This window comes from Hakea prostrata, chromosome 5, assembly GCF_041222555.1.
Source record: "Hakea prostrata isolate BN-2017 chromosome 5, UWA_Hpros_2, whole genome shotgun sequence".
Lineage (NCBI taxonomy): Eukaryota > Viridiplantae > Streptophyta > Magnoliopsida > Proteales > Proteaceae > Hakea > Hakea prostrata.
In genome coordinates, this window is record NC_142604.1 from 18,335,196 (window position 1) to 18,357,927 (window position 22,732).

Below are 22,732 nucleotides of genomic sequence, written 5' to 3' on the forward strand. Positions count from 1 at the left end.
TAAAAATAGAAACTAATATCTTAGTAAATAGTGACAATATAAATATAGAAACTACTAGGTTTTATATTTCAGCCACATGCATGGATAACTAAAATAAAAACTAAACTAAGGTCCTAAATCTCCCAAGAATAAAATCTTGATCCCCACAAAATCCTCTATGAATATTCCCAGCATGCCAAATAATGGGCTGTGGCACCGTTCACGTGAACAGTGTTTTGGCCCCCCTTCTTCATGTTGAGTTGGCGTTTAATGACATTCGAATTGGTTCTAGCTGATTGTTCTGCATCAGCTGCTCCTCCTCAACTGAAACCTTCTCTTCAGAATAGCTTTAGAAAGGATTCACCGATAATTCCTTGAAAGCCAACGTGGGAAGGAGAGCACATTGCAAGTTGTGTACCAGTTTAGCAAAGCAGCTCTGTTACCATGTAGACTGGAGAAGGAAAAATGAGAGAAGAGATGGCAAAAGAAGAAGAAAAAGATGAAATACCCAAGGAGGCTTCATACACACACATATAGAAACAACAAGAAGCCTTATCCCAACTAAATGGGGTCGGCTACATGGATTCTTGCCTTCCAATCCACTCTGTCTGAAGTCACACTAGATACAAGGCTTAAGCTATGCACAAACCTTTCTCACCACTTCTCTTAAGGTTATATTAGGTCTGCCCCTAGTTCTTCTAATTCCTTCAATCTGAATTAAATCACTTCTTTGCACAGGGCACTTATAGGCCTTTGTTGAACGTGGTCGTGCCATCTCAAATGACTTTCTCATAGCTTATCACTTATCTGAGCTACTCTCTCAGACCATCTCTAATATGACCGTTCCTGATTTTATCTTTCCCAATCTTGCCACTCATCCATCTTAGCATCCTCATTTCTGCTACAATGAATTTATCAATATGATGCTTCTTAACAACCTTACACACCGAACTATACATCATAGCTGGTTGTACGACATTCCTATAGAATTTTCCTTTGAGCTTTAAAGGAATACATTGATCACATAAGACTTTGGATGCACCTCTTCAATTCATGCGTCCTATCTTAATTCTTTGGGAAACATCACTCTATGTCACCTTTTTATTTATGATATGATTGAGCCAAGGTACCTAAAATAATCCCTTTGTGGAATCTCCTTCTCATCAAGTTTCAAAATCTCACCATCCACCCTATCCCAATGAAAGTTACACACTAGATATTATGTCTTTGCTCTACTTAGTTTAAAGCCTTTTGTTTCCAAAATTGCTCTTCATAACTCTAACTTGGTATTAACTCTAGTTATGTCTCATCTATCAAAAAAATATCATCAGCAAAAAACATACACTAAGGATCCTCATCTTGAAAGTCTTCTATTAATTGATCCATTATAAGTGCAAATAAATATGGGCTTAAAGCTGATCCTTGATATAGCCCAATTGTAATTGGGAATTCAGCACCTTGTCCCCCCACCGTTCTTACACTTGTCACTAAACAGTCATACATATCTTTAACTATGTCCACATATTTATACACACACATGTATATACGCAAAGTACCTTTAAAGTATATATATGCATAAAAACTCAATATATGGAGTTAGAAACAAAGTAGGAAAGAAAATCCTAGGCAAATCACAATCCGAAACCCTTTCGAGCTTACCACTGGCACTAATCCCAAGGCCCTATTAGTTTTCCCTTTTTACTTCTAAAACATGTATTCTAACAGTTTGTAGTAGCCTATAGTACCTATGTGGTCTGCTAAATCCAAGACCTTTATGTTCTTCCCTTTTTACCCTTAAACATGTATTCTAACAGTTTGTAGTAACCCATAATGATTATAGTCCCTAAGTGGTCCACAGTAACCTATATTGCATACCTGGTCTGCGATAACCTATACATCTGGCCCACAGTAACCTATATTTTGATCTGGTCTACTGCAACCTAATGTTAATCTGGTTTACAGTAACCTATATGGTTGGAGTTTGTTATCTAAGACCTTTATTTGGAGCTCTTCATCTGACTTTGAGTAAAATAATACTTACTACCTGATTTTCCTGAGAAGTGTTTTCGACATAGCCATTTGATGCCACAGTTCTTTTCTTTCATTGAGAAGATAACTAATTATTGCGACTGACCTTCACGAAGTGCTTTTGATACTGTTGTAGGTTATAAGATATTTGAATTGTAATTAAGTGTTCACTACCACCTATTTTGTTTGTTGCTGATTGGATTTGTTTGAAATGAAGTTTATTATCTATCGATACTGCTGACGATTTGTTTGCTTAAGTTAATACTTCTACCCAATTGATGATTGTCTCTCTGCAAGCTTATTGACATCTGCAACTACTATTCAAGACCTGATGATACTTATTGTATCTATTCTTGTTGTTCAAAGCTGGAGAATTTTTATTATAAATATACCCAGCTTGAGGGTGAGTGGCAATGACTACTCATGATAGGGGGAGTGTCCTATCACTGTGTAGCTGTTAGTCTTATTTAGTTCTCTCAGGATTTATTAGTTCATTACTTGAGTTATATTTAGATTATTTGATGTAACTAAACATCATAAATAAAGATTGGAGGTCAGGGATGGAACACACTGATTCCATCATTGAACCAATTGTCTCTTTTCTTCTTCAGAGTTCAAATTCTGGTTGATAATTTGATGTTCTGTTACATTTTTTGCTGTCACTGCTGTTGTCGTATGCTTTTCCTTCTGTTTAGGAAAAAGTTCTATGAGGCAATGTTTTTCTGTTAGAGTAGTCATTTGTATTCACCCTTTACCAGACACTCTATAGAGCATCCATATCTATGATGGAAGGATGGTACAAGATTAAAACAAAAGGGTTATTCCCACTGAAGACAGAAAGCAGACCAGCTAGATTTTCCATGTAATACTATTAAAGAGAAAATTTTACATATTTAATTTGAAATAGTACCCAGGAAAAAAATTCATCTACATCAATATAGAATTCAATTTCTCAAGTATCTAAGACCAAATATCAATGGTGCTAAAAATATTAGAGGGAGAATGGCATTGATATGAGGCAACAAAAAAGAAGTTATGTTTATGAAACAAGACCACCTGCAGAATACTTTGTGCTGAAGATGAATAATAGAATCCAATTAGCATGCATTCACAGTACCTGTAACAAGTTTGAGGACACAGAACTAGAGGCACCATTAACATATAATCGACTAGCCTTTCCATCTGCATAAACCCACTTCAATGAAACTATAGGAATTTGATCCATCTTATACCCAAGATTAAGTTTACAGATGGGAACATTTTGAGAACCACAAAGATCTTTATCCGCTTGTATTTCACTTTTTGTCTCTGAAATGGATGGAATACTCCAAAGGAAAATCTCTCCGTTACTGTATCCAACAACTAGTTTACTTCCAAATGGGCATGCCCAGCAAGCAGAAGTTACTTTCTTTGTTTCATTACATAATGACTGTAGTATGCTTCCACCCGTAGCAAAAATGACTTTACTATCTTGGATTCCCCAAAGAATTATAAGACCATCTCTAAAAATAAGGAGAACCCTGCAAACAAAAATAAAAAAGTAATAATTAAAAGGGATCTAAGAACAGACGACAGCTATATAGCAATATCTGTATCTATAGGCAATTATGAAGAACTAAGATTGGGCAGTTCGTTACTGTGTTTACATAGTTTCTCAAGCTCTTTATGGGCCCAACATGTCCCATTTGTGCAGGCTGTAACACTTCCTGACCCCCAAAAGAAAAAATATACAATTATGAAGAGACTACTAGGAAATTATGGTTTGGAAAGTAGATTGCATTTATGAACCAAACGTTGAATTGGGAGCACTCCAAAGTTTCCACCCCACTCCGAAAAACACAAGGGGAATTACTCAAACAGAATCTTTCTAATTCAATATTCAGTCTGATCTCTCTGGATCAAGTGGAGGGGCCCCTTTTTATACAAACCAGGGGCTGGAATTTGTAATAGGACTTGAACTCCCAGCCCAATTCTATCTTGACTTAATCTACTCAAGGTCTTTATAGTTGGACCCGTACAAGGACTGAGTTAAAACAAGAAAAAAACACGTCTAGAAAATTGAAACTCATACGCCCAATATGCCCCTCAAGTGGAAGATTACAATTCTGCAAGTAGTCCTATTGAGTACAGCAAAAACCTTTTACAATAAATAAGCAGGTGGGCAGAAATCCTAGGGTTCTCTTGGTCCTCCACTTGGTCTTGGACTTGGAGAGCTCAGAGACTGCCTTACCTTGTATGACATATCCTGGATTCCCTAGGCTTTTGATGCTCCAAAGGATGTTGGGGATGCCAAATTACTTGTTTGCTCCTCTAGAATAGGATACCTTAAGAATACAGGAGAACTAACTATTGAAGGAAAAATGAGACAATAGGACTGAAATGAAATGGTGGATTTCTTCAAGCTAATTGTCTAACCACTTGCCTTGCAGTATGTGTCTCATACTAGCACACCATTCAACTAATTAATATATTTTAGAATTTTTTACATGAGTCCTCTCCGTTTCCATTGTAAACATGGCACACCTCCCTCAAATCAAAACCCTACAAATGGGACCCTGATTCTCCTTCACACTTAATACCATTAGTAAACATACAAATGGGACCATTAAAATTTTAATATGAATATTTTGCCCCCTTCAACATGGAATAAAATGACCATAATACCCACTACTAAAATTTCTATTTTCAATGCTGTACCATTATCAATACCCACACTGTCACCCCTTTACTGATGGTCTATTTTCAAACTCGAACAACCCTCCTCACATGACCTTCTCACGTCCTAACCCTAGTCTATGCTCTGAGATTTCCGAATTCCCATAACCATCAGAGCGAAGGGTGGAAAGTGTGAATGAGAATCGGGGTTCAAGTTGTGCCGAAACATTTATTTCATCTTCATAACAACCATAAGAACATTTCTTTTGTTGGTGATAACACCCACCGACACTTTGGAACAAAGTATCTCTGGTCGATCTCCTCAAAGACACCATTGACATAACCAGTTCCAATAATTCCCACTCAAACTCCCAAACTGAAAACAGAACCCAACAGACCCAGTTCACCACCTGCACCAAACTAAAGAGGATACCCAAGTTTGCTAGCAGAAGAAAAATCAATTCCAACCAAAGAGGTAAAGTCAAAGAGATAAACAGTGGAGTTGAGTTTGAAGATGGTGGGACAAGCTTTGTGAGAGGTAGAGAATGATTTTTCAAGAGAACAGAGCCGGTGTAAACATTGGTAAAGATTCTAGGATTTTTGGTATACTTGGTGTTGAGAAAGTAGATTGTGGTAGAATGGCTTAGTGATCAATGATCTCAAGCCCTCTATTTATAATTAAGTGGAAAGTACACTATTACATAAATACCCTTACTTGGGTAACAAGAAATAGAATTTTACATGAATATGAACTCTAATCGAACTCCTAGTAGAATCCAAAACTCCCCCTCAAGTTGAAGCATAGATATTAGTCATGCCCAACTTGCCTACAATAGGAAGGAAATCTCTTTCTTTCAAACCCTTAGTGAAAACATCTGCTACTTGGTCTCCAGATCTCACAAAAGGTATGCAGATAAGCCCTTGTTCCAGCTTTCCTTTGACAAAAAACCTATCAATTTCAATGTGCTTAGTTCGATCATGTTGCACCGAATTATTAGCAATACTAATAGCAGCCTTATTGTCACAATATAACATCATAGGGTTTGGAACTTGGACTCCAATATCTTGCAGCAAACCTTTCTATCATAGTAGCTCACAAGCTCCACGAACCATAGCTCTATATTCAACTTTGGTACTGGATAAAGCTACCACATTCTGTTTCTTACTTCTCCAAGTAACTAGATTACCTCCAACAAAGGTATATTAACCTAAAATTGACTTCCTGTCTGGAGATCCAACCCAGTTTGCATCAGTGTATGCTTCTACTTTTAGATTATTAGTGGGTGACAAAAGTATTCTTTTTCCAGGAGTTCCCTTCAAATACTGTAGTATTCTGGTAATAGCCTTCATATGAGCTAAACATGGATCATGCATGAATTGGCTCACTATCCCCATAGCATAAGCGATGTTTGGCCTGGTGTGGGACAAGTAAATAAGCTTCCCTTCCAGCCTTTGATATCTTCCTTTGTCCATTGGTTCTCCCTCTTTTTCTTTAGGTTTTAACTCTAGCTTCAATAGGGGTATCAACTGCTTTGCACCCCAACATTTCCACTTCTGATAATAAATCTTGGACATACTTTCTTTGGGATAGAATCATAGAAATATACCCTCCTTTGATCGAACCACCTCAATCCCTAAGAAATACTGTAACTTCCCTAGATCTTAAATCTCAAACTCTCTGCCAAGAAAGTCCTTTTGAATTCCTTCACCATCATTCCCTGTGATGACAATATCGTCTACATAAACAATGAGAAGTGTGATGTTAGTACCTGACTTCTTGACAAATAGTGTATGATCAACATTGCTTTGCTTGTACCCAATAGAAGTCATTGCCTTTAGGAGGCGTCCAAACCAACATCTAGGAGACTGTTTTAATCCATAAATTGACCTATTCAACCAACAAACTTTCCCCGCAGTATTATCATCGGAGCAACCATGTGGGATTCCATATAGACTTCTTCCGCTAACTCCCCATGTAAGAAGGCATTCTTTACATTTAGTTGGTGCAAGCTCCAGGCTTTGTTCACAGCTACAGACAATAGAACTCTGATAGTGTTTAGTTTTGTAAGCAAAAGTCTCCTGATAATCAATCCTATAGGTCTGGGTAAAACCCTTTGCAACTAGTTTAGCTTTCAACTTCTTGACTGATCCATCCATATTTTGTTTCACCACAAACACCCATTTGCAACCCACTGGTTTTTTCTGGAGGAAGTGTAACCAGCTCCCAAGTGTCATTTTTCTTCATTGCCTACATTTCCTCTACCATAGCTGCCTTCCATCTCTTATTAACATAGGCTTCCTGCCAACTTTTAGGAACAAATACAGATGACATAAAGGATATAAAAGCACGGTAGGAGTCAGACAAAGAGTTATAAGAAACATATTTAGCTATGGGATATTGAGTACAAGATCTGACTCATTTTTTAACATAGCAATGGAAAGATCAGAAGAAGATACCTTAAGGGGAATAGTAAAATCTGATTCTGGAGCAGGAAACTGAAGTGGTAACATGTCACCTTTCTCCACCTGCTTTAGCTGGTTGTAATTCTTCCCCTAATAAGTCTGCACCTCCTTATTCTGATAAATCTGGTTTTGAAAGACCTCAACAGTGTGCCTCACAGGAGTGGTCTCCCCCTAGCTAGGTTCTTCACATGGTTCAGAAAATGAAGGGGGAGGATTAGAGTCCTCAGGTATACTGGCCGAAGTCTCCCCCTGTTCAGGAAACTCTTCTTGAACTCTCAAGTTGTGTTGGTGTGTGATAGGAAGATCTAAAAGTGGAAAGAACACCTCTCCTCTAGGACTCCCCCTGGAGAGGTGTATAGTAAGGGCAAGACTCATGAAAAATTACATCCATGGATACAATGGTTTTCCTAGAAGGAGGATGATAATATTTGTACCCTTTTTGAGTAGCGAATTACCCCAAAAATATGCAGCGTAGGCCGCGGGGAGCCAGTTTACTCTAGTGGGCTGTGATTCTGGCATAGCACACACGTCCAAAAATCTTTAGGGGAATAATAAAAGAAGAGATTCCCTGGAGAATCTCATTAGGACATTTAAAACCAAGTATCTACCGGGCATCCTATTCATAAGGTAAGAAGCAGTGAGTATAGCATCACTCCAATATTGGTCAGGTACATTCATGGCAATTATAATTGAATGGGCCATCTCTAAAAGATGCCGATTCTTCCTTTCGGCAACCCTATTTTGGTCAGCCATATCAACACAACTGGTCTGATGTATTATGCCAGAGTCAAAGAGATATCTCTGAAATTCACCATCAATATACTCTGTGCCGTTGTCACTGCGAAGGATCTTCATAGTGGCATTGAACTAAGTTTTAATCATATTATGAAAATCACGAAAAAATCGGAAAACCTCATTTTTTTTGTTTTAGAAGATAAATCCATGTAGAATGAGAGTGACAATCAATAAAAGTAACAAAGTATCTATGGTCAATAATAGACACACGTCGGCAAGGACCCCACACATCAGCATGAATTAGCATAAAAGGAATAGATTTTCTATTATGAAGAGAAGGTGAATAAGTAAAACGAGTCTGCTTCGCAAAAATGCAGGCTTCACAAAAAAAAATCATCCTCATTACACGAAGAAACCAAATCAGGAAATATTTTCTTAAAAGTTCCTAGAGGGGGGTGACCTAGCCTACGGTGCCACTAATGAAGGTCTGATATTACCGAATGGACCGGATTAGAAGATGTAGTCAGAGCAAAAGTAAATTCTCCAATCGGCTCGAGCAAATAAAGTCCATTGTCTAGTTTACCACATCCAATCTCCTTCCCAGTGACCAGATCCTGGAAGACACAGTAAGATGGGAAAAAAGTCACTTTACAATTCAAGTCATGTGTAAGACTACTAATAGAGAGCAAGTTAGTAAAGAAAGAGGGAACATGTAAAACTTTAGACAAAGGAAGTGATGGAGAATGCTGAATGGTCCCTTTTCTAGCAATGGAAGAATAAGAGCCATCAACAATTCGAACTTTATCATTTCCAGAAGTTGGAAAATATTGTAAGAAAAAAGAGGATAAACCTATCATATGATCTATGGCTCCTGTATCATTGATCCAAGGAGTAGAAACTAAAGAAACTTGAAAACCTGTAAAAGTTTTACCTGAAGTAGCAAGGTAGGAGTTGGTATGGGTAGTAGAGGAAGCAATTGTAGAGGCTGTACCGGCAGTAGAAGACTGCAAAATACGTCGCAGAGTAGCTAACTCCTCCTGTGAAAAACCAACGTCTGCAGAGGGTGGTGTGGAAATTGTCTCAAAAAGATTAGCCATTGGTTTTCCCTTTCTTTGTGTTCTTTTTTGCTCAAAATCAGCAGGTTTCCCATGCAGTTTCCAATAATTGGCCTTGGTATGATATGGTTTGTGACAATGCTCACACTTGACAATCTCCTTAGCCGAATCAGATTTAGTGCGAACAGATTGTAAGGCTGATTTCTCCATAATAGGAGTATGAAGCATGGCTAATCAACGGCTTTCTTCACACTAAACAAGGGCATAAGATTGTTCTTGTGTAGGAAAGGGAGAACGACTTAATACTTGCACTATGATCTAATCATACTCTACATTCAAACTTGCCAAGAAGTCATATACCCGAATCTTATCAACATGCTTCCTATAAGTAGTCACATCATCTGGATTAGTGGGTTGATAATCCCCATAATGATCCAACTCTTGCCAAAGAGATCGCAACTCAGCATAATATTGGGCCACAGTCAGTTCCTTTTGGGTAGTCTCATGAAGCTTATTTCGTAGCTCATAAACCTGTGCATCATTCCCCAATTGTCCATATGTTTCAGTAGTAACCTTCCAAATTTGGGCTACAGTATCAAGTAATAAGTATCCACGGGCCAATATTTGTATGCATGGAATTCAAAAGGAATGACATAATAAGAGAGTCATTCGAGATCCATTTATCTTGTAAAACGCCTGTGGTAATAGGTTTGATAGAGGTGCCCTTAATGTGTCCAACAAGTCCTCTTCCGGCAATGGTCAAGTAAGCAGATCAAGACCAAATCAAATAATTTGTTCCATCAAATCTTACCGAAAGAGGATGAAGAGTGGGATAATGTTTGGAGCCTATAGGAGCAGTAGTACCATCGATAATTGCCATGTTGAAAAGATTGTCTGCAGTTCTTCAGTCTTCACCCTTTGAAAAAAAAAAAACTGAAACGTCGCAGAATGCAATAGCCAAACCACAATTCAAAAAATGCATATAAACACCATGGTTCTCTCTCTTTTCTTTTCTTTTCTTTCTTTCCTTTTTGGGAAATTACCAACATGTCCCTGGAAAAGTTGAAATTACAAATAGGTCCCTGAAACTATTTGAATTTGTAAATTGGCCCCTAGAATTATCTGAATTCACAACTAAACGTCTGAAATTATGTGAATTTGCAATTAGGTCCCTGGGAAAAAGTAAATTTACCAAAGAAGCCCCTCAACCGTCGTATTTTGTTTCTTCCTATTTTTGGGCAAATAGAACGGTAGCTAAGGGGGAAGAAAGAATCAGATGAAACTAGGTATGATTCGATACAAGTTGGGGCTTGATTCGATACAAGTTAGGCTTGATTCAAGGTTCGAAAGAAAGAATCAGATGAAAAAAAAAATTGACAGAGACGAAGAGTTTCAGAAGAAAAAAAACAGAGAAAACTCACTGTGATTAGACAATCAGATATTCTGCGATTTGGGTGTGATTAGACGATCAATATTCTGCAATTCAGACAATCGATGGGCCAGAACTGTTTGTATTATGTTGGCTGCGATTCGGCGATTCAGAAGAAAACTGTGTTGGCTGCTATTCTATTCTTGGAGCTAGAAGAAGCAGTTGCAGGAGCAGGAAGCAGCAACCAACAGCTGTGAATCTGTTCTTGAAGCAGGAAGCAGCAGCAGTAGTGCAGCAAAGCAGGAGCAGCTTCTTCTCTTCTGCTTTCCTCTTTTTTTCTGTTACTGTTCTTCCCTCGAGACGGTACTGAAAAAAATTGCCGGCAGCAACAAGTTTAGTAACATGAGGTTTGCGATGCAGCAGCGACAAGCAGCGCTAAGTTTTGCAATGCAGCACCGACAAGCAGCGGTGGTGGTGGTTGTCTTCTTCTCTCCGTCTGATGTTGAAAAAAAATTCAGAAGAAGGTGGTCCTGTCGGAACTGAAGAACGATAGTAAACCCAATTGCGATGGTTTGCAATGGGTTTGAAAAAAAAAAAAAAGATCTTAATCGAACTTAGGCTCTGATGCCATGTTGAGAAAGTAGATTGTGGTAGAACGGCTTAGTGATCAATGATCTCAAGCCCTCTATTTATAATTAAGTGGAAAGTACACTATTACATAAATACCCTTACTTGGGTAACAAGAAATAGAATTTTACATGAATACAAACTCTAATCGAACTCCTAGTAGAATCCAACACTTGCGGAAACTGTGGAGTCAAGTTCAGGGTATGGAACAGGCTTTGTGTCTCTAAGAAAGAGAGACAAAGGGAGGGAACAATTTTCGTATGGGACCAAGCCCGGCTAATTAGTGGAACCGTAGAAAGCAATTTGATACAATCTTCTTGTAGATGTTGAAGAGAATGATCTAGAAGTACCAGAAACCAAATATTAGATCAAGCTGAAGGGTTTGTGGCTTTGATTCTTTGGTACTGCTTTCTGGGTTTGTCTCAGAAGCTGCTCTGAGGAGATGTGACATTGGTTTTTGTTGGGGATAGAAGCACAACCACAAAGAAGAAAAATAATGTGACGTTGGTTTTTGTTGGGATGGAAGCACAACCACAAAGAAGAAGAAAAAAACAAACACAAGAACATACATGGAAAACTTCAAACCGGAGAAAAACCATGGCCATTGTCAAAAGACAGAAAGAGAAAATCTCACTATGTGAAAAATTGTTATAATCACACAAATAATTCTCTCACAACCCACGACCGCAATACACCCAGTTCAGCACACAATGACTCACAACTCCTAAACAGAAGAAAGAAAGGAATTTAAACAAAGTCAAACAGTGCTTAACATATATTGATTTGGATTGATAAAACCAAAGGCTTTCATCTTCTTATAGATGGATTTCATCCTTGCCTTCTTCTAACCTATCCGATGCGGGATAAAAAAATATTCTAAATTCTGCATTTTGTATTTTTAATCAAACCCAACAGTTTTGATAGAAAACGAAATGGGACCATTGGTTTTAAATAAAACTGAAGATTTTGGTCCCTGTTTGATGAATTTGGGAGGTGGGATTATTGAATGAACCAGATGGGGATTCTGGGATTTGTCGACAATGGTTTCTACACAAAATTTGCAATATGAAGGAACAAATACGTGGGAAATCTGTTACTGAGGGATCACCCTGAAATCTTAGATTCTCGGCTGACCGGAGGAGGACAAGATGCCGCTAAAGAAGGAAGAGGTCCCAAGGATAGGAGGTGGAGCTGAGGGTGGCCGGTTGCTGGATGGAGAGGAGAGGGTGGTCACATTGAACAAAGGAGGTAGATAGTTTTGAGGGTAATGTAATATGGTAATTTCATATTTGGTTTTTTATTTTATTTAAGCTGTGAGACTAAAATGGGAATTGGACTTTTATGTCTAACAGCCCACTAACGGGAGAAGGTTGGAGGGGGTATCTATAAGGTTCTGGATTAGGAGAGGGTGCACAGAGTTTGGTATGGATTCAGGGGGGGTGCATATAAACAATTCTATATTTTACTGGCAATGTTTAGGAGATGAATCAACATACCATTTTAGAGTGCAGGCTTTGGTGCAATGATAAGGTTGCTTCATTGTGACCAAATGGTCATGGTTTGAGTCTGGAAACAGCATCTCCATGCAAGAAGGGTCTGCATATATCATGAGTTCATGACCCACCCTAGACCCTGAAGTGGCAGGAACCTCGTGCTTGGGAAAGCCTTTTCTAATATAGGTAAAACCAACATAAAGGTATTGTTGTTTCTCGACTCTTAGCTTGGTCCTGTAAGCACCAAATCCTAGGTAGATAATTCAGGAAAACCTAGCAACTGGCCTTAAAACGAAAAACAATTTATTCAGTGAAACTTTCTGTCTATCAGAAAGAAGAAAAGAAACAAGATAAAAATGTCTGAAGGAAGAACCATGTGAAACAGCATTTGGTACCAAAACAAGCCTATTGTCTAAATTGGTACAACCTCACTATCTTCATCAACATTGCCATGGAAATGAGCAGCACAACCTATTTAGAAATGGCAATATCAAGGAAGGAAACTACATCATACAGAATTCACAGCAAGGTGCTTACTCATGATTCTCAAGAGTCAACCATTAAAACATTGAGAAATCAAGATTCCTGTTCATGATGGAGCTGTTAACTTACAAAGTTGCAAAATTAGTTGGATATGGAACTAAGATAGACAACTATAGTATCGGCACAGTTGGCAGAACTTTTTTTCATTCCCCCTAAATCATTCTTTGTCCCAAGCTCAGGTGAAGTAAAGGGAAAAGAAAGCACCCACCAAAGGGAGAGAAAAAAAAAAAAAAAAAAAAAAAAAACCCTACTCCTTGGATATTAGCTGGGCTGAACCCACAATCTTCTGGCTCAAACATAGGTCTCCACATAATTGAAATATAGTATGTTCCAGATTTCATGCTTGAATCTTTTACGCTCTTAGAGGAGCTAATTCTTTTACCCCATTAATTTATTCCAAGAAAGCAAGTTAAGGTTCTTGCAAGGAATCAAGCAACACATGAAATTAACACTTGTATGAAGCACTAGGCAAAGAAATTTATACATCCAAAGAGATTCCTTTCTTTGTGTACTAGTACTACACTTTATTTCCTTTCTGGAACATTGTTACAGAGGAGAAACATCAGCTTAAAGAGGGTACCTCTTACTCTCAGCCATTGGTTGTGGTAATATATGCAGTACAGAAGCATTATCTGCTGCATCAGTTGTATTACCTGAAAGAGGAATTTAAAAAAATGTTAACACAAATTCCCCCTCAAATCTTAGTAGGTCAAGCCACTCTTTACTAGTGTAAGACCCATGCTAGACACATTAAAAAAAGAAAAAGATAGACATGTTTTCAGCAGTCCAAGTAGGAAGGGCTTCCTTATTGGCCCAACTATATTATCCATGGGATGATGATGTGGCAGTTCCGACCACTGGATATATGATACGAGGCCAAGATTAGCAAAAGTCAAATTCTACAACCTTTATAAGATCATATACTTTCCAATGTAATGGCATGCATCCACATGTGAGCCCATGACTGAAATTTTGATCAAGATACTGAAATTTCAACGGATTATTTTGGTTCAAAGCTGGCTAGAATAATAAAAAAATACATATCACAAAAGGTACATAGTTTTGACCAAAAATTTCAATTGAGATGCCAAAATGGTTCAGTAGTGTCATCAAAACATTACAAGCCAATATTAGAAGTTTAATTGTTCCTACATCTAGATCAAGATCTTTGAAGAGCCTAAAAAGCTGATTCTTTTTGGCCAAAGAAGCTCCAATCTTTGCCTATGTGAACACATTCTCGGCCGGGTTGTACTACAAGACATCTGTCATTAATGGAATTTGAAAGAAGATTTTGCATGAATAGTTTAATGCTAATCCTTTTCCACAATTTTTTTTGGGTGAAAAGTAGGGTAAATATTAGTTGATCACTTGGGTTCAGAACCAAAATTGGGTCAGCCAATCCAAATTCCTACCCCATTTGCTTCATTTCCAAAATCTAGGGTTAGCGTAAATTTTTATAATTCAGACCAATTGTGCAGCCTCACTAAGAGTAAGGGCCAATGTCCAGACCTCTCTATCAAAACCGACTCAAATTGGTCAAGAAAATTAGGGTTTCTTTGGGGGGTTTGGTTATTGTTTTTTTCTTTGCCTTTACTTCTTTCCTGGTTGGCGGGGATCTTGAAAGATCTTGAATGGTTTGTTGGTAGTGGAATGTTAAGATGTTGCCACTTGGACTGAGGATCTTTATTATCTGAATGGGTCCCTCATGAGTAGGGTTCTTGGGATTACTAGAGATCTTTGGAGTTCTAGAGATGGGGTGGATTTCTTACGAAGAGGCTGGGGTCTTGGGTGGTTAGACTAACTCAAGAATTATGGGACATATCTAGTAAGAGAGATGACAATCATTTATAGAATTTGAAGCCAATTGGTCAGGTAAAAGTTGGTTTCTTGAACACCAAAGGGTTTTAGGGAGTTCAGTGGGGTGACCAGGAAGCAGGGTTCTTGTGTCTAATTGACTTGAGACATGGAGACATCGAGGATGATGCATGGAAGAAAATTCGATCGAAATGCCTGCAAAAATCCAACTCGAAACGAAATATAGTAGTAGGCACGAAATGTATCCATATCATTTCGTATTGACAGAAATTTCGGTCAATACGAGTCGATATTTCGACCCGATACCATATCGGGCCGAAACGACACTTGCGCAGCTTATAAAATACCCAAAATCGACCTAGTTTCGCCATTTCGACGCTGTTTCGACATTTCGAGCCATATCGCCAGAGCTATTTCGACCTCATTTTGCAATTTTTGCTAATTTCTCTTGCTTTCATCCCATTCTACACCTAATTTCTAGTATTCCATTTCCTTCAAACACTTGATTTGCTCCTCCATTTGTGCATTTTCTCAAATCTTGCAAGGTGAGTAACCAACTTCCTCATTTTTTTATTTTTGTTTCATTTGTGCCTTAAATCATGTTAGATTGCTTCCAAATTTATATATGTTTACTTTAGAGTGATGATCTATGAATTTGTAGTGTCAAAATTATTTTTTGATTCTTCCTACTATTTTTTTATTTTTCTGTTATTAAAAATTATTTACTAAATTATGTATATTGTTAAAAATGTTTATGTATAGTACATGTATAAGCTTCAAATGAATGTATGTGAGAGTTGAGACACCATATTGCTGTGATGGTGTTGAATTAATTTTTTTTCTGTTAATTATGTAATTTTACTGTATTTAATATATATTTAAATAATTAAAAAAAATATTTAAATATTTAAAAAATAATTAATTTCTGTTTTAAATTTAAAAATAGGAGAGTATTAGTGGAAGCATGTATGCAATTTTTTGAGCATGTTGTGGATATTTTTAAGATAGTTAGTGTGTATTTTATATATTTTAAAATTATTTATATATTAAAAAATACTTATATAGTTATACATTTTTTTTTTATATTTAAAAATAGGAGGTTATTATTAGAAGCATGTATGTCATTTTTGGAGCATATGGTGGAGCTTTTCAAGATACTTAGTGTGTGTTTCTTATATCAGGCACTCTATTTTAAAGATGTCAGACATAGCTTGGGATCATGGGAGGCCACTAACAGCTGATAAGAGGAAGAGCGAGTGTAATTACTGTAAGAAACAAATAGGAGGAGGTGGGGCCACTAGATTGAAGGTGCATCTAGCTGGTGGCAACAGGGATGTAACAGGGTGCCCAAAGGTGCCTGTAGAGGTCAAGAAGGCAATGGCCTCATATATTAGTGGTACAAAATAAAAGAGGAAAGAGAAGAGAACACAGAGGGATGAGTTCGAGGATGCCTGCTTAGATGACCTTCCAGATCCTGAGGGTTATGGTAGGGATAAGCCAGAGAGACGGTGACCCCGATCCGAGAGGCCGATCAGGCGAGGAGGGCGATGATGATGAGTAGGGAGCAACGAGAGGATTGATGACATCGAGAGGCAACACGAGAGGGTGCTGGGTTGTGGGTCCTCTAGAGAGCCGTAGGTATGAGAGGCATAGGTGGCTCCCAAGTCCCTATGAGGAGGTCTCAGAGTGTGAGGCAGGAGGCTCCTATCCCACGGGCTCCTACAAGGGGTCGAGCTTCCTCAGCACATCCTACAGATCCGGATCTTAAGATTCTTCGCAATGATCCGGCCCTATTTGCGAGGCCTGAGCATAAACAAAGAAAGTTGAAGCACTTATGGGGGAGTGTGAAGGAGAAAGTGGGGATGGCTTTCTCCAAATGGGCGCATTACCATAGTGTTCCAGCACATACAGCCCGGGGGCCCTACTACGAGAGATATGATTGAGCGAGATGGCGGAGGGGTTGGGAGTGGTGTACGGGGCCCCACTCCATATGAGATATATAATGTGTATTTGCCTAAGCATAAAGAGGACATAAATGAGTACATTAAGGGATTAAAGCCCATGTGGAATCATTATGGAGTGACTCTGATGGCTGATGGTTGGACTGGTCCCACTAGACAGTCCATCATCAATTTCATGTTGAATTGTGATGGGAGGACAGTGTTCCTCAAGTCAGTAGATGCATCCGGTGAGAAGAAGGATGCAAAATACATTTACAAATTACTAAAGCAAGTGGTGAAGGAGGTTGGAGTGGAAAATGTAGTTCAAATTGTGGGATCGATAATGGCTCCAACTACAAGAAAAGTTGGATTGAAGATGCGGGGAGAACTCCAGGTATCTAAAGTCTAAACATATAATATTAATTTTCATTTGTAAATACATATATTTACATTACACATATACATGTACACTTTATAACTTTGTATTGATGGCTTGATGCCTTGATGGATGGACAGATGTAGGCTCTTTTGGACTCCTTGTGTTGCTCACTACATTGACTTAATGTTGAAGGAGATTGGAAAGGTCAAGCTTGTGAAGAATACGGTGGACCAAGCTCGACATGTTAGCACCTTCATATATAACCACACCTATGCATTAAGGATGATGAGGGACAAGTGTCGGGGGTGAGTTAGTGAGGCCAAGCATAACCAGATTTGCTACTAATTGGATAGCACTGCGCAGAGCTTTAAGAGTAGGAAGACGGCCTTAGGAGTATGTTTGCATTAGAGGAGTGGTTTAACTGGGAGGGTTCTTCATCAGTGGGAGGAAGGAGAGCTCAGTTGACTATCCTTGATGAGAGTTTCTGGCACAATGTGAGGATAGTGGTGAAGATGCTTGAGCCTGTGGTGAATGTGTTGAGGATGGTAGATCAGCAAAGAAAACCTACTCTAGCACACATATTTGCTGCAGTAGATAGGATAAAGCAGCAAGTTGCTCAGGTCCACCCACGCGGCAACAAGAAAGTCCTTCAAATCATCAACAGTAGATGGGAGTCTATGTTGCAGCATCCACTGCATAAGGCTGGTGAGTTGTTAAGTCTAGTATTTAATTTAATTTTCATTATGTTATCACACTATTAAGCATTAACTATTCCCTTTTATGACATACTTTTTCTTACACAGCATACTATTTAAATCCCAAGTACCATTACAAGGACAATCTTGGGATGAGGCAAGATTTGATGGATGTTGTCCAAACTGTAGTGGAGAAGTTCAAACCGGATACAGCTAAACAAGCAGTCATCCTTATGGAGGTGAGATAGTGATTAGAATCATTTGATATTCACAATTCGTAGTTTTATATTAAGTCATTAACCTAGTAACTACTAACTAGTTATTGTTTTTTCTCTTTATATATATTAGATAAAGGCTTTTAGGGATGCCAATGGGAGCTTCGGTCGTGCTGGTGGCCGTATCGGGACGGGAAACCGCCCCTGCGAGTAAGTTCATTCATTTATTTCATTATACATTTAATTATTATATTCTATCTTTAATTTAGTTATTTAAGTATTAAAATGACTTGGAGTCTATGTTTGTTGCAGCTGAGTGGTGGTTGCAATTTGGAGGTGATTCACACAACTTAAGTAGGATTGCAAGCAAAGTGCTCTCCCAAACATGTTCTGCCACTGGTTGTGAGCGAAATTGGAGCACCTTCAGCCTCATTCACTCGAAGAGTCGCAACCGATTGGGTGTGAAGCGTCTAGAGGACCTTGTCTACCTACACTATAATATGAGACTGAGAGAGGATCATATTAGACAGGGGATGGATAGAGAGAGCACCAATATCGAGTTGGCCGACATATTTGAGATGGATGATGATGATAACCCAGTAGTTGACTGGATCAGGGATAGTGGAGACGGATTGCTGGATGAGGATGGAGGTCTTCCCAATAGTCAGATTGCAGAGGAGATGGGGGCTGATGTGGGGGACTTCATGGCCCAGGAGGGGAGGCCACATGTAGAGCCAGCCCGTCCCTTCGTGCCACACCCTAGTGCATCCACCCAAAGTGAGGATTTGATTTTCTGGTCCAACATTGAGGATGAGGTGACTCAGGCCTCCGGCGATGACGACGATGGTGGTGATGATGACGGTGATGATGATGATGGAGGGGATGAGGAGGGTGTGGGACCTTGTGATCAGGATTCAGCTGATCCTAGGGACAGACCACCACCACCACCAGCAATACGTGGGAGTCGGGGGGGGGGGACGACCACCGAGATTCACAGGAGAGAGTCAATTCACTCATGCGACACAGGATTCAGACCATACTGGAGTTGCATCTCGAGGCAAAAATGTTTCCTCTACATATTCGAGGAAGGGGAAGGGGAGACAGCACGGCTGGAGCACAGAGGACACGCCATCATATGGGTCCTACCGTCCATCCGATGCCGAGAGCTTGGTGGGATCTATGAGATCGATGAGCATTGATGATGTTAGAGACTCCTCCACCTCCAAAGGATCCGGATGGCATAGGCCTGCAGAGTCCTCATATGATACTGTTGTGGAGAGTATTGGTTCTACCGAGTCGACTTATGGTTATGGTCCTTATGGACCATATGGTGTCCCTCTTGGCTATCAGATTCAGGGTCAGGCCAGTCAGCCACGACTGGAGCCTTATGGTTATGGAGCGGCCTATGGAGCTTATGGTGTCCCTCCCACTGTCGATTATCGAAGTCAACCACTGCGACCTTAGAGCAAGGGGCAGGGTGCTCTTTCATTTGTTGAGCAGATCTTCCACACTATTCCACAGCCACAAGGCCCACCACCACCAGTTCCTTTGGAGATTCACAACTTCCCACCGTTAGGGAATCTTATGCATGTGGATGAGGCCACATACAGAGGTGCAGTTCTTGACTATGTCCAAAACTATATGGGGCGGGGGCAAACATAATGGGAGTTATATTGTCATTTGTATGGGGTGCAGACGAAAGAGGGAGACCTTGAGGCTTGAATAGAATAGACTTGTAAGTAATAACATTCCAGGTTCTTCTCTGATTCATGTACTATATACTTGGAATGTTGGATGTTACATTTTCAGTAGTTTTTTAGTAAACTAGTAGTTTTATAGTGTTTATTATGCTTGAAATAGCTAGTATGCAAAAATCCAAATCAATTTGAGTGCATTTGAGGCTCGAAATTGAGTTTTCAAGAATCATGAAAAAAGTATCCAATTTCCGTCGAAATTTTGACCGAAACCTCGAAATTTCGACCTTTTCCAAGGTCGAAATGTTCATTTCGATCAAATTTTTTACCTTGGGATGATGTATGCGGATGATGCTCCAAGTTTTGGACAGATCTGATGGTTAGATTGGTGCAGATCTAACTTTGATTTGGGCTTCTTAGGGAATCTGAAATTTCAAGATAAGTGGGATTTGGATGATCAAGAAACTGCAACAAGGAGAAAGAAAGAGGTAGGGTTGAGCTTGGCTTGCAACTAACTTTGCTGTTGGTCTTGTTATTCAATGGAGAAGATTGATTGGTGGAATGGAAGACTGAATCTACAGTCACAACAGATTATTGACTTAAAATAGTTAATCTGCCTTCATCTTTGACCTGGTACTTTTATGATATGATTTTTCCTATCCTTTCTTCTAGCTTTGATTCTGTGTAAACTATATGACTGATTGGGGACAATCTATCTATCTCATCAAAATGAATTGCACACTGGATTCTTAATGTACAAGTCCCAATTCAAGGAAAGGGGATTACTAATCAAAGATCAAAGATCTGCTCCTTCTGTTCTGGGGAGGGATATAGAATGAAAAAGAAAGGATGGTGAGATTATGGAAGTACCAAGCATTTATTGCTAAAAACCACCTTGGACTTGAAGCACCAAGAATGCTTGGTGCTTGGACTTTAACCACCAAAAAACCCCCCAATATGGACTTTAAAGGTTGGATCACTCGCATGAAAGAGGAAACAGCAGGCACTTTGCTCATAAAATCCATTCCCCCCCCCCCCCTTTATCTGTTTGTATTCATCCATAATGAGAAATAAAATAGGGGCCTTAAAGCCTTAAACAGCTAATTACAAGTCCTGATGGAATTAAAAATAGGGATTTTAAGCCGAACACGTAGCACTTTCCTTCCAGATCATGCATGGAGATATGAAGCATAATTACAGTACTTTCAAATGACTGAATTCCTAGCTTTTAGCAGCTGATCATAACTTAGTTTAAACGATTCAAGCACTACAGCAGTAAATACTAAGTGACTAAATCAAATTATGCATGCCGTTCTTGCGCAATTAAAAAGGCTCAATGCACTTCAAAATCAAGGGTCAAAGGACCATAGGCTATATCCTAATTCCTAAGAAAAGAGGCCCAATTTAGTGCCAGACCTGCAACATCCAATTCAGAGAGAATCACCAAGGATCAACACCAATCAGAATAAAAAAGAGCCAGCCAAGATCCTTCAGACAATAGGGTGTGAAGTTCATGGTGGTCCCTAATTGCTTGATAGTGGTCAATTTGTAATGCTGCCCTTCTCATTCAGACTCATCAGTTGCATTCTGCCTCTATTGACCATATCAGTGCCATCATAGGCTACGACATCCCCATTCTGACTGTCTCAGTTGCTTCCCTACTTAGTAAAAAAATTTAGTAAGGATGATTTTTTCCCTGCAAACTCTGTATTTTGGGCCTTTTGGCTAAACAGACTTAGTGTTGTTATTCACTACTAAATGAGGACAAGCTGTTTTGTCCTCATGTTGCACCCCTTTCCACTATCCTGACTCCCAAGTTCAGATCTCAGTGGAACCTTCACCCCGATAATTGCAGCCCAAAAGAAATGAAGTGTATTCCCTTATCGCTGATCCTCTAGGGTTTCAGATTTATAATGCTAGTTCTTACGGAACGGGCAAACCCTTCTTTGGAAATGGTGTAATCCATATCCAGGAAGAGTGAAAATTACATAAACCAACTTAGCCTCCCTCCTGTAGATCTAAATTTTGGAAATAGAGAGAACCAGTAATTGTTTTACTTGACGATAAAGAGATTCCTCAGAGTGATTTTTTAGGGGGCGTTTGGTTCCGCAATTCCCTGGAATCAGATTATGAGGGAATCATGAGTCTGTGGAATTAGGTTCTATAGAATCATATTCATACAAAAAAACTGTTTGGTTCCCCTGATTCTGGAAAGTGAATCTGTCTGAAAAATCATTTGGTTACCCTAATTCTGAAAGTGAATCTGTCTGAAAAACTTCTTGGTTACCCTGATTCTGAAAGAAATGGGTGTGAAGCCAAATCGAAGCTCAGAAAACAGGGATGGAGCTCAACGAACCAGCAATGGTGCTTGACGATGACAGTATGCTCTTTTGAAGCCAAATTGAAGGTCAGAAAACAAGAATGGAGCTCAACGAACCAGCAATGGTGCACTGGGACGACGATCTGCTATATTGAAGCCAAATCGAAGGTCAAAAAACAACAATGGAGCTCAAAGAACCAGAAATGGTGCTCGAGAACGATGTTCTGTTCTTGTGAAGCCAAATCCAACCTCAGAAAACAACAATGGAACTCAATGAACGATTGCTATGCTCATTCCCAAACTGAACGGAAGACTTGCTCTGCGGAGAAGATGAACCCTAGAGAAAATTTTCACGCTCTGCGGAGAAGATGAGCCCTAGAGAAAACGGAGAAGATGAGACCTAGAGAAAACGGAGAAGAAGAGACTAGAGGAAATTTCACACTCTGTGGAGAAGATGAGTAGAGAAAAATTTTCACGATAATTGTGATTCTATGAGAATCATCCATATTTATATTTGGGGTTGAATTAGATGAGTCTGTTAGGAAACCACCTCAAGAGGTGGATTCAGTTTTTTAGTGTAAATTCTGGATTCTTGGTGATTTTTGAAGAATCTGGATTCCGACTCAACGTCTAAACCAAACGATTTATTTTATTGGAGTCATGATTCCCTGGAATCTGATTCCAGAGAATTGCGGAACCAAATGCCCCCTTAGGTACCTAGGTTCAA

General features: G+C 39.2%; 1 protein-coding gene across 1 annotated transcript in view; it reads right to left on the bottom strand.

Moving 5' to 3' along the window:
* Nucleotides 1-22,732, bottom strand: part of DAW1 (Transducin/WD40 repeat-like superfamily protein) — a 72,858-nt gene that overhangs the window by 32,418 nt on the left and 17,708 nt on the right. The window contains 2 exon segments of the mRNA XM_089156394.1: nt 3,125-3,527; nt 13,528-13,600. Of these exon segments, the coding sequence (XP_089012520.1) occupies nt 3,125-3,527; nt 13,528-13,600 (476 nt within the window).